The sequence below is a fragment of the Ranitomeya variabilis genome, chromosome 6, assembly GCF_051348905.1.
Source record: "Ranitomeya variabilis isolate aRanVar5 chromosome 6, aRanVar5.hap1, whole genome shotgun sequence".
Classification (NCBI taxonomy): domain Eukaryota; kingdom Metazoa; phylum Chordata; class Amphibia; order Anura; family Dendrobatidae; genus Ranitomeya; species Ranitomeya variabilis.
The window spans coordinates 25,990,828-26,005,022 of NC_135237.1; the positions used below are offsets into that span (position 1 = coordinate 25,990,828).

General features: G+C 42.0%; 1 protein-coding gene across 1 annotated transcript in view; it reads right to left on the minus strand.

Moving 5' to 3' along the window:
- LOC143781464 (scinderin-like) overlaps positions 1–14,195 on the minus strand; it is a 69,798-nt gene that overhangs the window by 17,807 nt on the left and 37,796 nt on the right. Inside the window, exons 5-8 of the mRNA XM_077268086.1 lie at positions 10,335–10,427; positions 8,852–8,978; positions 7,267–7,355; positions 6,615–6,830 (exon numbers count right to left, since the gene is read on the minus strand). Coding sequence (XP_077124201.1) covers positions 6,615–6,830; positions 7,267–7,355; positions 8,852–8,978; positions 10,335–10,427 — 525 coding nt within the window. The remainder of the gene's footprint in view (positions 1–6,614; positions 6,831–7,266; positions 7,356–8,851; positions 8,979–10,334; positions 10,428–14,195) is intronic.

Consider the following 14,195-nt stretch of genomic DNA (forward strand, 5'->3'; position numbering starts at 1 on the left):
ACCCAGATGACAGACATCTTCTGAGAAACAGGAAGATCCGAAATAAAATCCATCGAGATGTGCGTCCAGGGCCTCTTCGGGATAGGCAAGGGCAACAACAATCCACTAGCCCGAGAACAACAAGGCTTGGCCCGAGCACAAACGTCACAAGACTGCACGAAGCCTCGCACATCTCGAGACAGGGAAGGCCACCAGAAGGACCTTGCCACCAATCCCTGGTACCAAAGATTCCAGGATGACCTGCCAACGCAGAAGAATGAACCTCAGAAATGACTTTACTGGTCCAATCATCAGGAACAAACAGTCTACCAGGTGGGCAACGATCAGGTCTATCCGCCTGAAACTCCTGCAAGGCCCGCCGCAGGTCTGGAGAAACGGCAGACAATATCACTCCATCCTTAAGGATACCTGTAGGTTCAGAATTACCAGGGGAGTCAGGCTCAAAACTCCTAGAAAGGGCATCCGCCTTAACATTCTTAGAACCCGGCAGGTAGGACACCACAAAATTAAACCGAGAGAAAAACAACGACCAGCGCGCCTGTCTAGGATTCAGGCGTCTGGCGGACTCAAGATAAATTAGATTTTTGTGGTCAGTCAATACCACCACCTGATGTCTAGCCCCCTCAAGCCAATGACGCCACTCCTCAAAAGCCCACTTCATGGCCAAAAGCTCCCGATTCCCAACATCATAATTCCGCTCGGCGGGCGAAAATTTACGCGAGAAAAAAGCACAAGGTCTCATCACGGAGCAATCGGAACTTCTCTGCGACAAAACCGCCCCAGCTCCGATTTCAGAAGCGTCGACCTCAACCTGAAAAGGAAGAGCAACATCAGGCTGACGCAACACAGGGGCGGAAGAAAAGCGGCGCTTGAGCTCCCGAAAGGCCTCCACAGCAGCAGGGGACCAATCAGCAACATCAGCACCCTTCTTAGTCAAATCAGTCAATGGTTTAACAACATCAGAAAAACCAGCAATAAATCGACGATAAAAGTTAGCAAAGCCCAAAAATTTCTGAAGACTCTTAAGAGAAGAGGGTTGCGTCCAATCACAAATAGCCTGAACCTTGACAGGATCCATCTCGATGGAAGAGGGGGAAAAAATATATCCCAAAAAGGAAATCTTTTGAACCCCAAAAACGCACTTAGAACCCTTCACACACAAGGAATTAGAACGCAAAACCTGAAAAACCCTCCTGACCTGCTGGACATGAGAGTCCCAGTCATCCGAAAAAATCAAAATATCATCCAGATACACAATCATAAATTTATCCAAATAATCACGGAAAATGTCATGCATAAAGGACTGAAAGACTGAAGGGGCATTTGAAAGACCAAAAGGCATCACCAAATACTCAAAGTGGCCCTCGGGCGTATTAAATGCGGTTTTCCACTCATCCCCCTGCTTAATTCGCACCAAATTATACGCCCCACGAAGATCTATCTTAGAGAACCACTTGGCCCCCTTTATGCGAGCAAACAAATCAGTCAGCAGTGGCAACGGATATTGATATTTAACCGTGATTTTATTCAAAAGCCGATAATCAATGCACGGCCTCAAAGAGCCATCTTTCTTAGCCACAAAGAAAAAAACGGCTCCTAAGGGAGATGACGAAGGACGAATATGTCCCTTTTCCAAGGACTCCTTTATATATTCTCGCATAGCAGCATGTTCAGGCACAGACAGATTAAATAAACGACCCTTAGGGTATTTACTACCCGGAATCAAATCTATGGCACAATCGCACTCCCGGTGCGGAGGTAATGAACCAAGCTTAGGTTCTTCAAAAACGTCACGATATTCAGTCAAGAATTCAGGAATCTCAGAGGGAATAGATGATGAAATGGAAACCACAGGTACGTCCCCATGCGTCCCCTTACATCCCCAGCTTAACACAGACATAGCTTTCCAGTCAAGGACTGGGTTATGAGATTGCAGCCATGGCAATCCAAGCACCAACACATCATGTAGGTTATACAGCACAAGAAAGCGAATAATCTCCTGATGATCCGGATTAATCCGCATAGTTACTTGTGTCCAGTATTGTGGTTTATTGCTAGCCAATGGGGTGGAGTCAATCCCCTTCAGGGGTATAGGAGTTTCAAGAGGCTCCAAATCATACCCACAGCGTTTGGCAAAGGACCAATCCATAAGACTCAAAGCGGCGCCAGAGTCGACATAGGCATCCGCGGTAATAGATGATAAAGAACAAATCAGGGTCACAGATAGAATAAACTTAGACTGTAAAGTGCCAATTGAAACAGACTTATCAAGCTTCTTAGTACGCTTAGAGCATGCTGATATAACATGAGTTGAATCACCGCAATAGAAGCACAACCCATTTTTTCGTCTAAAATTCTGCCGTTCACTTCTGGACAGAATTCTATCACATTGCATATTCTCTGGCGTCTTCTCAGTAGACACCGCCAAATGGTGCACAGGTTTGCGCTCCCGCAGACGCCTATCGATCTGGATAGCCATTGTCATGGACTCATTCAGACCCGCAGGCACAGGGAACCCCACCATAACATCCTTAATGGCATCAGAGAGACCCTCTCTGAAATTCGCCGCCAGGGCGCACTCATTCCACTGAGTAAGCACAGCCCATTTACGGAATTTCTGGCAGTATATTTCAGCTTCGTCTTGCCCCTGAGATAGGGACATCAAGGCCTTTTCCGCCTGAAGTTCTAACTGAGGTTCCTCATAAAGCAACCCCAAGGCCAGAAAAAACGCATCCACATTGAGCAACGCAGGATCCCCTGGAGCCAATGCAAAAGCCCAATCCTGAGGGTCGCCCCGGAGCAAGGAAATCACAATCCTGACCTGCTGAGCAGGATCTCCAGCAGAGCGAGATTTCAGGGACAAAAACAACTTGCAATTATTTTTGAAATTTTGAAAGCAAGATCTATTCCCCGAGAAAAATTCAGGCAAAGGAATTCTAGGTTCAGATATAGGAACATGAACAACAAAATCTTGTAAGTTTTGAACTTTCGTGGTGAGATTATTCAAACCTGCAGCTAAACTCTGAATATCCATTTTAAACAGGTGAACACAGAGCCATTCCAGGATTAGAAGGAGAGAGAGAGAGAAAGGCTGCAATATAGGCAGACTTGCAAGAGATTCAATTACAAGCACACTCAGAACTGAGAAAAAAAGAAAAAAAAAAATCTTCAGCAGACTTCTCTTTTCTCTCCTTTCTCTGTCAATTAATTTAACCCTTTTAGGCCGGTCAAACTGTTATGGTTCTCAATGGCAAGAGAACATAGCCCAGCAAACATAAGAACTAGCTCTTGGAAGGATGGAAACTAAACTGACCATGAACTAAACCTGCCGCACAACTAACAGTAGCCGGGTAGCGTAGCCTGCGTTTTATCCCTAGACGCCCAGCGCCGGCCGGAGGACTAACTAATCCTGGCAGAGGAAAATATAGTCCTGGCTCACCTCTAGAGAAATTTCCCCGAAAGGCAGACAGAGGCCCCCACAAATATTGGCGGTGATTTTAGATGAAATGACAAACGTAGTATGAAAATAGGTTTAGCAAAATTGAGGTCCGCTTACTAGATAGCAGGAAGACAGAAAGGTCACTTTCATGGTCAGCTGAAAACCCTATCAAAATACCATCCTGAAATTACTTTAAGACTCTAGTATTAACTCATAACATCAGAGTGGCAATTTCAGATCACAAGAGCTTTCCAGACACAGAAACGAAACTACAGCTGTGAACTGGAACAAAATGCAAAAACAAACAAGGACTAAGTCCAACTTAGCTGGGAGTTGTCTAGCAGCAGGAACATGCACAGAAAGGCTTCTGATTACAATGTTGACCGGCATGGAAGTGACAGAGGAGCAAGGCTAAATAGCGACTCCCACATCCTGATGGAAACAGGTGAACAGAGAGGATGACGCACACCAGTTCAATTCCACCAGTGGCCACCGGGGGAGCCCAAAATCCAATTTCACAACAATTATAGTAGTTATATTCTTGTACATAGGGGGCAGTATTATAGTAGTTATATTCTTGTACATAGGAGCAGTATTATAGTAGTTATATTCTTGTACATAGGAGCAGTATTATAGTAGTTATATTCTTGTACATAGGGGGCAGTATTATAGTAGTTATATTCTTGTACATAGGAGCAGTATTATAGTAGTTATATTCTTGTACATAGGAGCAGTATTATAGTAGTTATATTCTTGTACATAGTTGCAGTATTATAGTAGTTATATTCTTGTACATAGGGGCAGTATTATAGTAGTTATATTCTTGTACATAGGAGCAGTATTATAGTAGTTATATTCTTGTACATAGGAGGCAGTATTATAGTAGTTATATTCTTGTACATAGGAGCAGTATTATAGCAGTTATATTCTTGTACATAGGGGGCAGTATTATAGTAGTTATATTCTTGTACATAGGGGCAGTATTATAGTAGTTATATTCTTGTACATAGGAGGCAGTATTATAGTAGTTATATTCTTATACATAGGGGCAGTATTATAGTAGTTATATTCTTGTACATAGGGGCAGTATTATAGTAGTTATATTCTTGTACATAGGAGCAGTATTATAGTAGTTATATTCTTGTACATAGTTGCAGTATTATAGTAGTTATATTCTTGTACATAGGGGCAGTATTATAGTAGTTATATTCTTGTACATAGGAGCAGTATTATAGTAGTTATATTCTTGTACATAGGAGCAGTATTATAGTAGTTATATTCTTGTACATAGGGGGCAGTATTATAGTAGTTATATTCTTGTACATAGGAGCAGTATTATAGTAGTTATATTCTTGTGCATAGGAGCAGTATTATAGTAGTTATATTCTTGTACATAGTTGCAGTATTATAGTAGTTATATTCTTGTACATAGGGGCAGTATTATAGTAGTTATATTCTTGTACATAGGAGCAGTATTATAGTAGTTATATTCTTGTACATAGGAGCAGTATTATAGTAGTTATATTCTTGTACATAGTTGCAGTATTATAGTAGTTATATTCTTGTACATAGGGGCAGTATTATAGTAGTTATATTCTTGTACATAGGAGCAGTATTATAGTAGTTATATTCTTGTACATAGGGGCAGTATTATAGTAGTTATATTCTTATACATAGGGGCAGTATTATAGTAGTTATATTCTTGTACATAGGAGCAGTATTATAGTAGTTATATTCTTGTACATAGTTGCAGTATTATAGTAGTTATATTCTTGTACATAGGGGCAGTATTATAGTAGTTATATTCTTGTACATAGGAGCAGTATTATAGTAGTTATATTCTTGTACATAGGAGCAGTATTATAGTAGTTATATTCTTGTACATAGGGGGCAGTATTATAGTAGTTATATTCTTGTACATAGGAGCAGTATTATAGTAGTTATATTCTTGTACATAGGAGCAGTATTATAGTAGTTATATTCTTGTACATAGTTGCAGTATTATAGTAGTTATATTCTTGTACATAGGGGCAGTATTATAGTAGTTATATTCTTGTACATAGGAGCAGTATTATAGTAGTTATATTCTTGTACATAGGAGGCAGTATTATAGTAGTTATATTCTTGTACATAGGGGCAGTATTATAGTAGTTATATTCTTGTACATAGGGGCAATATTATAGTAGTTATATTCTTGTACATAGGAGCAGTATTATAGCAGTTATATTCTTGTACATAGGGGGCAGTATTATAGTAGTTATATTCTTGTACATAGGGGCAGTATTATAGTAGTTATATTCTTGTACATAGGAGGCAGTATTATAGTAGTTATATTCTTGTACATAGGAGCAGTATTATAGTAGTTATATTCTTGTACATAGGGGCAGTATTATAGTAGTTATATTCTTGTACATAGGGGCAGTATTATAGTAGTTATATTCTTGTACATAGGAGCAGTATTATAGCAGTTATATTCTTGTACATAGGGGGCAGTATTATAGTAGTTATATTCTTGTACATAGGGGCAGTATTATAGTAGTTATATTCTTGTACATAGGAGGCAGTATTATAGTAGTTATATTCTTATACATAGGGGCAGTATTATAGTAGTTATATTCTTGTACATAGGGGCAGTATTATAGTAGTTATATTCTTGTACATAGGAGCAGTATTATAGCAGTTATTCTTGTACATAGGAGCAGTATTATAGTAGTTATATTCTTGTACATAGGGGGCAGTATTATAGTAGTTATATTCTTGTACATAGGGGCAGTATTATAGTAGTTATATTCTTGTACATAGGAGCAGTATTATAGTAGTTATATTCTTGTACATAGGAGCAGTATTATAGTAGTTATATTCTTGTACATAGGAGCAGTATTATAGTAGTTATATTCTTGTACATAGGGGGCAGTATTATAGTAGTTATATTCTTGTACATAGGAGGCAGTATTATAGTAGTTATATTCTTGTACATAGGGGGCAGTATTATAGTAGTTATATTCTTGTACATAGGAGCAGTATTATAGTAGTTATATTCTTGTACATAGGAGCAGTATTATAGTAGTTATATTCTTGTACATAGGAGCAGTATTATAGTAGTTATATTCTTGTGCATGGGGGCAGCACTATAAAAATTTACATTAAAACCAAATAAAAAAAATTCTAAAATTACTTGGGCTTGTCCTGACCCGTCGTCAATCATGTTGTACTGAGCAGCCATTTTTGGAGAGCTGTGAAGCAATTTTGCATCAAACGGAGTTTGCTTAATATTTGCAATTCTTCCTTTAGTGACCACTTTCCCGAAGCCTTGACTTTGGTCTTTATCCCTCCAGTCTTTGAAATACTGTTTGAACATTGGGGTCTCCCCTTCCTCTGGCAGAACTATGATCTGTAACAGGAGCACATGGAGCTTAAGTACCGATGTCATTAGAAATATAATAGTGCACAGGACTGGGGAAAAGTCTGACATTTATTAATACTGTTTGCTGCAATATTTACTTTCTTGTGGATAAGTTATAAATGTACAAGACGTGAGAACCAATATTAAGTAAACAAATTCCTGGAGCAGCCGTTATCTACAGTACAATATTGATTATAAATGTTAATTCGTTTATTTCTTTTAGTTTTCTATAATATTAAATCGTTTTGATTCCATAGGATTTGTCTCTTGTTTTCGGTCCACTGCTACCTGTCCATCCTTTACAGCCCCATCACGGAGTTATTTATCCTTACACAGCAGGTAACGGGGAGATTCAATTCTGTTAGTTCTACCCTGAAAATATATTTGGAAAGTGGTAGATTTACTTTTTTTTTGAAGTTAATACCTGAGTGTTGGCGGCGTAATTCATCTTCTTCAGGTAATCTTCTGCAGTCTTCAGAGCCGTATTTTTCTCCTCCTTATTTGACTTTTTGCCTGAAAATGTATTTTAAAATTTTAAGTTTTACAACTTTCTAACAGTTCATTTCTCAAGATCTCTAGATGCTAATGCTTGGATTATACTTGCAGCCGATTCTCCATTAGAAGGCTCTATCACAAATATAGTATTTTTGCTTTTTTTTTTTGTATAGTTAATGGTGTCCATCTGGTACTATTGGCTCAAAGATGGGACGGATGTGGGTTTTTTTTGCAGAGTTCTGTTTTTTTTTTTGTTCCTATAATGGAACAGAAAATCAGAAACCCAAATGCCAGTGTGAACCTGGTCTTAGTTATACTCGGAGCAATATTAATTCTGCTCTCAGCTGAGAAGTGGATACCAATGTATCTGGTCTACGCAATGCTCTGTGAGCTAAACAATCGGAACTCTGGACGGATACAATGTAACAAAGTACCACAGAGATTTGTTCAGCAGATGTATCCATCTACTATCTATGTATTAGAAATGAACAAATTTATTTGCGTAGAATTTAGTTCTGCTTCAATTTTTGAAAAAAAATCTGTATTCTCAAGAACACTGATTTTATTTATTTGTTTTTTGGGGGGAAGATCATCTGCAGCCACTATTTTGCTGAATCTTAAACAGGATATCCAGGACTTTGTGAAAAACAAAAATGTGCCTAATCGCTAACAAGCAGATAGTTGCTGCTTACCTGCCTGTTGTGCCCGATGCTGTTCACCACCGGTACAAAGCAGTCACAGACCGCTCCTGTTGGCGAGTCAGCTGGCTCTGCTGATGTTGACAGTGCTGGCTTCTTTTCCACCCTGCTTTGTGAACGAGGCGTGACTGCCAATGCCATGCAGATTGACAATGAGCTCCCCCAGTTAGGCAGCAAGGATCTTACTGTCAATTGGAATGACGTCGGAAGTTATGACCTGTCAACAGAGTGGAGCGGAAAAGAAGCTGACGCTATGTTGATGTGATGTCAGCAGAGGCAGCTGAATCGCCGGCAGGAGCTGTTTGTGACGGCTCTGTGCCAGAGAAGAACGGCGATGGGCACAGCAGGTAGCAACTACCTTTCTGATAGTGCTTAGGCACATTTTTTCTTTTTCACAAAGTCCCAGATATTAACTTTAAATGGATAATTTTTGAGCCTGTCAAAAAGCTACTAATGTTGCATATGCTCCGGCCTAACCGTCATCTACCGCCAAAAAAGTGATGGTTTCTTTTTGGAACATGTTTACATTTTAAAAATTAAAATGAGTCTAAGGGTGCAGTGTGTTTACCCGTAGACATGTGGAGATCACTGTGCCATTACTGAGGCTGTGTCTGCTATAAGAGCGGGGAAGCAGTTGGAGACAGTCCAAGGAGACCTAAAAGGGTTACTCGCATCTTTCAGGGCAATAAACTTAGCAATATTTACAACTTGTAGTGGACTGATCTGCCATAAACAAAATTTCAGAGAAAAATTCTGCAAAGCTGTTGACCTTGAATTTCAAAAGATCCGTTGATATCTATATTATTATCATTTTACCTTTCCAAACAAAGATCTTGTCTCCTCCATACAGGATGAAACATTCCTCAGTCAGCAGCATGGACTTGGAGAACGGACTTTCCTCTGATACTGTGGTTATCGTCATGGATCCAGTTTCATCTGAAACCTGTAATATAAGTCATGGGTAATTGACATCTGGCTAATATTAATACGAATTCTTATTATCATTGTACTTATTGCTGAAATGTATATCAATGTGTAATCCGTTGAGGAAGTGCATGCTTAATCGCCAGTGTCCCTCCTCCCTGCTGCTGGTGACAGCTCCTCAAGATCTCTAATCCCTGCTGCTGCTGACAGCTCCTCAATGTTCCTCCTCCCTAATGCTGATGCTGACAGCTCCTCAATGTCCCTCCTCCCTGCTGGTGCTGACAGCTCCTCAATGTCCCTCCTCCCTGCTGGTGCTGACAGCTCCTCAATGTCCCTCCTCACTGCAGCTGCTGACAGCTCCACAATGTCCCTCCTCACTGCTGCTGCTGACAGATCCTCAATGCCCCTCCTCACTGCTGCTGCTGCTAATAGCTCCTCAATGTCCCTCCTCACTGCTGCTAATAGCTTCTCAATATCCCTCCTCACTGCTGCTGCTGACAGATCCTCAATGTCCCTCCTCACTGCAGCTGCTGACAGCTCCTCAGTGTTCCTCCTCCTTGCTGCTGCTGACAGCTTTTCAATGTCCCTCCTCACTGCTGCTAATAGCTCCTCAATTTCCCTCCTCACTGCTGCTGCTGACCGCTCCTCAATGTCCCTCCTCACTGCTGCTACTGCTGACATCTCCTCAATGTCCCTCCTTACTGCTGCTGCTGACCGCTCATCAATGTCCCTCCTCACTGCTGCTGCTGACAGCTCCTCAATGTCCCTCCTTACTGCTGCTGCTGACCGCTCATCAATGTCCCTCCTCACTGCTGCTGCTGACAGCTCCTCAATGTCCCTCCTTACTGCTGCTGCTGACCGCTCATCAATGTCCCTCCTCACTGCTGCTGCTGACAGCTCCTCAATGTCCCTCCTTACTGCTGCTGCTGACCGCTCATCAATGTCCCTCCTCACTGCTGCTGCTGACAGCTCCTCAATGTCCCTCCTTACTGCTGCTGCTGACCGCTCATCAATGTCCCTCCTTTTTGACAGTGGTGAAAGAGTTGCATAATTTTCTTTATGAATATTAGTCAGAATGGAAACCTCTGAAGAAACGGAAGAGTCAAGTATCACATATCTAATTACTTCAATTGCATCTGTAGTTTTCAGAATAAGCTGTACTATCTGTGTACATGAAGAATATTGAAAGTTTGTTGATATTATAGAAAGTATATAAAATAGACATTAACCGATCGGCCGATGGTTGGTGGATGGGGGGTGGGGTGTATAAGAAAATATCCCTTTCTGAAATTATAGGATATATCCTGAGATCTGTGTGTTACGTGGTCTCAGGGCTGCCCGGGTCCTAACACATAATGATTCCGTTCCATCTCACCATGTGCAGCTTCGCCTTCGCCCTGTTGCTAACATCCGCGACTTGGTCTGTGTCCTCATCTCCTTCCGGTAACTTCGGTTTTGGACCTAAAATCTTTAAGACATAAAAATTTGTGGGATAAGATCATCCATAGATCATTCTTCATCACCAACTACAATGCTACACTACTAACATAATGGGAGTTGTAGTTCGCATCAAGTGCAGAATCCCAGAATGGAGAATAGTAATATATAAAAAAAAAAATCACATTTTATGTCAAATAAATGGAGCAAGAGCAATAAAGTGTTATCCCTTTAAAATGAAAGCTAGATGGATAAGATGGATAATAGATAGATGCCATGTCTCTCTGCTGGATCGGTACAATGTATCAGTCTGAGTTCTGGATGTTCAACTCACAGAGCATTGTTTATACTGGGCGTCAGGTGAGAAAACTGTTTATTAAATAAATTAGTAAAATGGTGTGGATTTTAGTTTTAAATAAAGGACTTGTTGGTGTTTTTTTATTTACAATATGACTATGGGGTTAGTAACGGGAGAATTTTATAGACACCTCTCTATTCCTAACTGCTGGACTTGAAGTCACCTGGAAATACAAAGGTGACATCGACCGCACAAATATGAAACTCACTTGCCACCACCACAGGGAAAGTGAGAAGAGCCGGGCAAAGCGTCAGAATTGGCGCATCTTATAGATGCGCCATTTTGGGGTGGCAGTGGCCTGCTGTTTTTAGCTGGGAGGGGGCAAAATCAATGGCCTCTTACAAGCCCCGTGCTGTCTGCTTTAGCTTGGCTGGTTGTCAAAAATGTGGGTGACCCCATGCCGTTTTTAAAATAATTTGTTTAAATATTTTTTTTATAAAATGATGTGGGGACCCCTCTATTCTTGATGACCATCCTTGCCAAAGCTGACACATCATTTTTTTTTTTTTAATTTATATATAGCACCGACTGATAAATACTCCCAATCAGCGGTGCCTGCTCTTGCTGTTATTAGCAGCAGCAGGCGTAGACTAATGGGAGTATTACTCTCTCATCAGCTGACGCCTCTGTGACCGGAGGTAAACTTAACACAACTGGTCACAGTGCTGGCGCTCTGACCAGCGGTAATAATCTTACCACTGATCAGAACTGCCGGTGTTTCTCACGCTGTCATGCAGATGACAACGTTGAAAACGCCCGATATTTGGGGTGCCGAACACAACCCGTAACACGGACATCCTGGAGAAGTCCACGTTCGAGGTCTGTGCCTGAACAGTAGGTGCTTGGTATGGATCCCGAACTTTACTGTTCGGGTTCGCCCATCATTACTCAGGATCAGTCATCTAATGTATATGAGTAGTGAGTACAGCTCTGGAGTATAATACAGGATGTAACTCAGGATCAGTAATGTAATGTATGTACACAGTGACCGCACCAGCAGAATAGTGAGTGCAGCTCTGGAGTATAATACAGGATGTAACTCAGGATCAGTAATGTAATGCATGTACACAGTGACTGCACCAGCAGAATAGTGAGTGCAGCTCTGGAGTATAATACTGGATGTAACTCAGGATCAGTAATGTAATGCATGTACACAGTGACTGCACCAGCAGAATAGTGAGTGCAGCTCTGGAGTATAATACTGGATGTAACTCAGGATCAGTAATGTAATGCATGTACACAGTGACTGCACTAGCAGAATAGTGAGTGCAGCTCTGGAGTATAATACAGGATGTAACTCAGGATCAGTAATGTAATGTATGTATACAGTGACTGCACCAGCAGAATAGTGAGTGCAGCTCTGGAGTATAATACAGGATGTAACTCAGGATCAGTAATGTAATGCATGTACACAGTGACTGCACCAGCAGAATAGTGAGTGCAGCTCTGGAGTATAATACTGGATGTAACTCAGGATCAGTAATGTAATGCATGTACACAGTGACTGCACCAGCAGAATAGTGAGTGCAGCTCTGGAGTATAATACTGGATGTAACTCAGGATCAGTAATGTAATGCATGTACACAGTGACTGCACCAGCAGAATAGTGAGTGCAGCTCTGGAGTATAATACTGGATGTAACTCAGGATCAGTAATGTAATGCATGTACACAGTGACTGCACTAGCAGAATAGTGAGTGCAGCTCTGGAGTATAATACAGGATGTAACTCAGGATCAGTAATGTAATGTATGTATACAGTGACTGCACCAGCAGAATAGTGAGTGCAGCTCTGGAGTATAATACAGGATGTAACTCAGGATCAGTAATGTAACTACACTCACTGGCCACTTTATTAGGTACACCTGTCCAACTTCTTGTTAACACTTAATTTCTAATCAGCCAATCACATGGCGGCAACTCAGTGCATTTAGGCATGTAGACATGGTCAAGACAATCTCCTGCAGTTCAAACCGAGCATCAGTATGGGGAAGAAAGGTGATTTGAGTGCCTTTGAACGTGGCATGGTTGTTGGTGCCAGAAGGGCTGGTCTGAGTATTTCAGAAACTGCTGATCTACTGGGATTTTCACGCACAACCATCTCTAGGGTTTACAGAGAATGGTCCGAAAAAGAAAAAAAATCCAGTGAGCGGCAGTTCTGTGGGCGGAAATGCCTTGTTGATGCCAGAGGTCAGAGGAGAATGGGCAGACTGGTTCGAGCTGATAGAAAGGCAACAGTGACTCAAATCGCCACCCGTTACAACCAAGGTAGGCCTAAGAGCATCTCTGAACGCACAGTGCGTCGAACTTTGAGGCAGATGGGCTACAGCAGCAGAAGACCACACCGGGTACCACTCCTTTCAGCTAAGAACAGGAAACTGAGGCTACAATTTGCACAAGCTCATCGAAATTGGACAGTAGAAGATTGGAAAAACGTTGCTTGGTCTGATGAGTCTCGATTTCTGCTGCGACATTCGGATGGTAGGGTCAGAATTTGGCGTAAACAACATGAAAGCATGGATCCATCCTGCCTTGTATGGAGCATCTTTGGGATGTGCAGCCGACAAATCTGCGGCAACTGTGTGATGCCATCATGTCAATATGGACCAAAATCTCTGAGGAATGCTTCCAGCACCTTGTTGAATCTATGCCACGAAGAATTGAGGCAGTTCTGAAGGCAAAAGGGGGTCCAACCCGTTACTAGCATGGTGTACCTAATAAAGTGGCCAGTGAGTGTATGTACACAGTGACTGCACCAGCAGAATAGTGAGTGCAGCTCTGGAGTATAATACAGGATGTAACTCAGGATCAGTAATGTAATGTATGTACACAGTGACTGTGCAGCGCCCCAGAGTCCTGGTCGTTGCAGTACTGTGGCTCCGCCGCTAAGGGGGGCTATGTTACGTCTGATGGCACTGAAGGAGTTCATCTGACCAGGTATCACATACACCAATACATTTCACAGTCGGGCCTCCAGGGGGAGCTAAGGGTGCTATTTATTAGGCCACTCCTCACCGTGTGGGTAAACTGGGGGTCAGGCAGGAAGTTAGATCAGAAAGCTGACTGGGTTGGAACCAGGCAACACCTTGTGGCAGAGGGTGTTGTGGGGGAAGATTCGGTAGGGTCCCTGTCAGGTTTGGGACCCTGACAGAGGCCTGGCAACAAGGAAGAGCGTCACGGGACCGTGCCTGCTCAGCATAGCGGCGGTGCCCTAAGAAAGGATCACAAGCGAGATATATTGTGCTGAGTGAGAAACGAGATCAAAGCAAGAAGGAGAATACCAGTAAGGAGTCGTGCTGTAAGACCGAGGCAACATCCTACTGAGGCGCACAGCCGGCGGCCGGAACGCCGAGGAAGTATTTATATATATATATAGCTCCAAGCAATACTTCAAACCAACGGCAGGACAGTCAGTCACAGGCGGGCTGTCTCACATACATCAC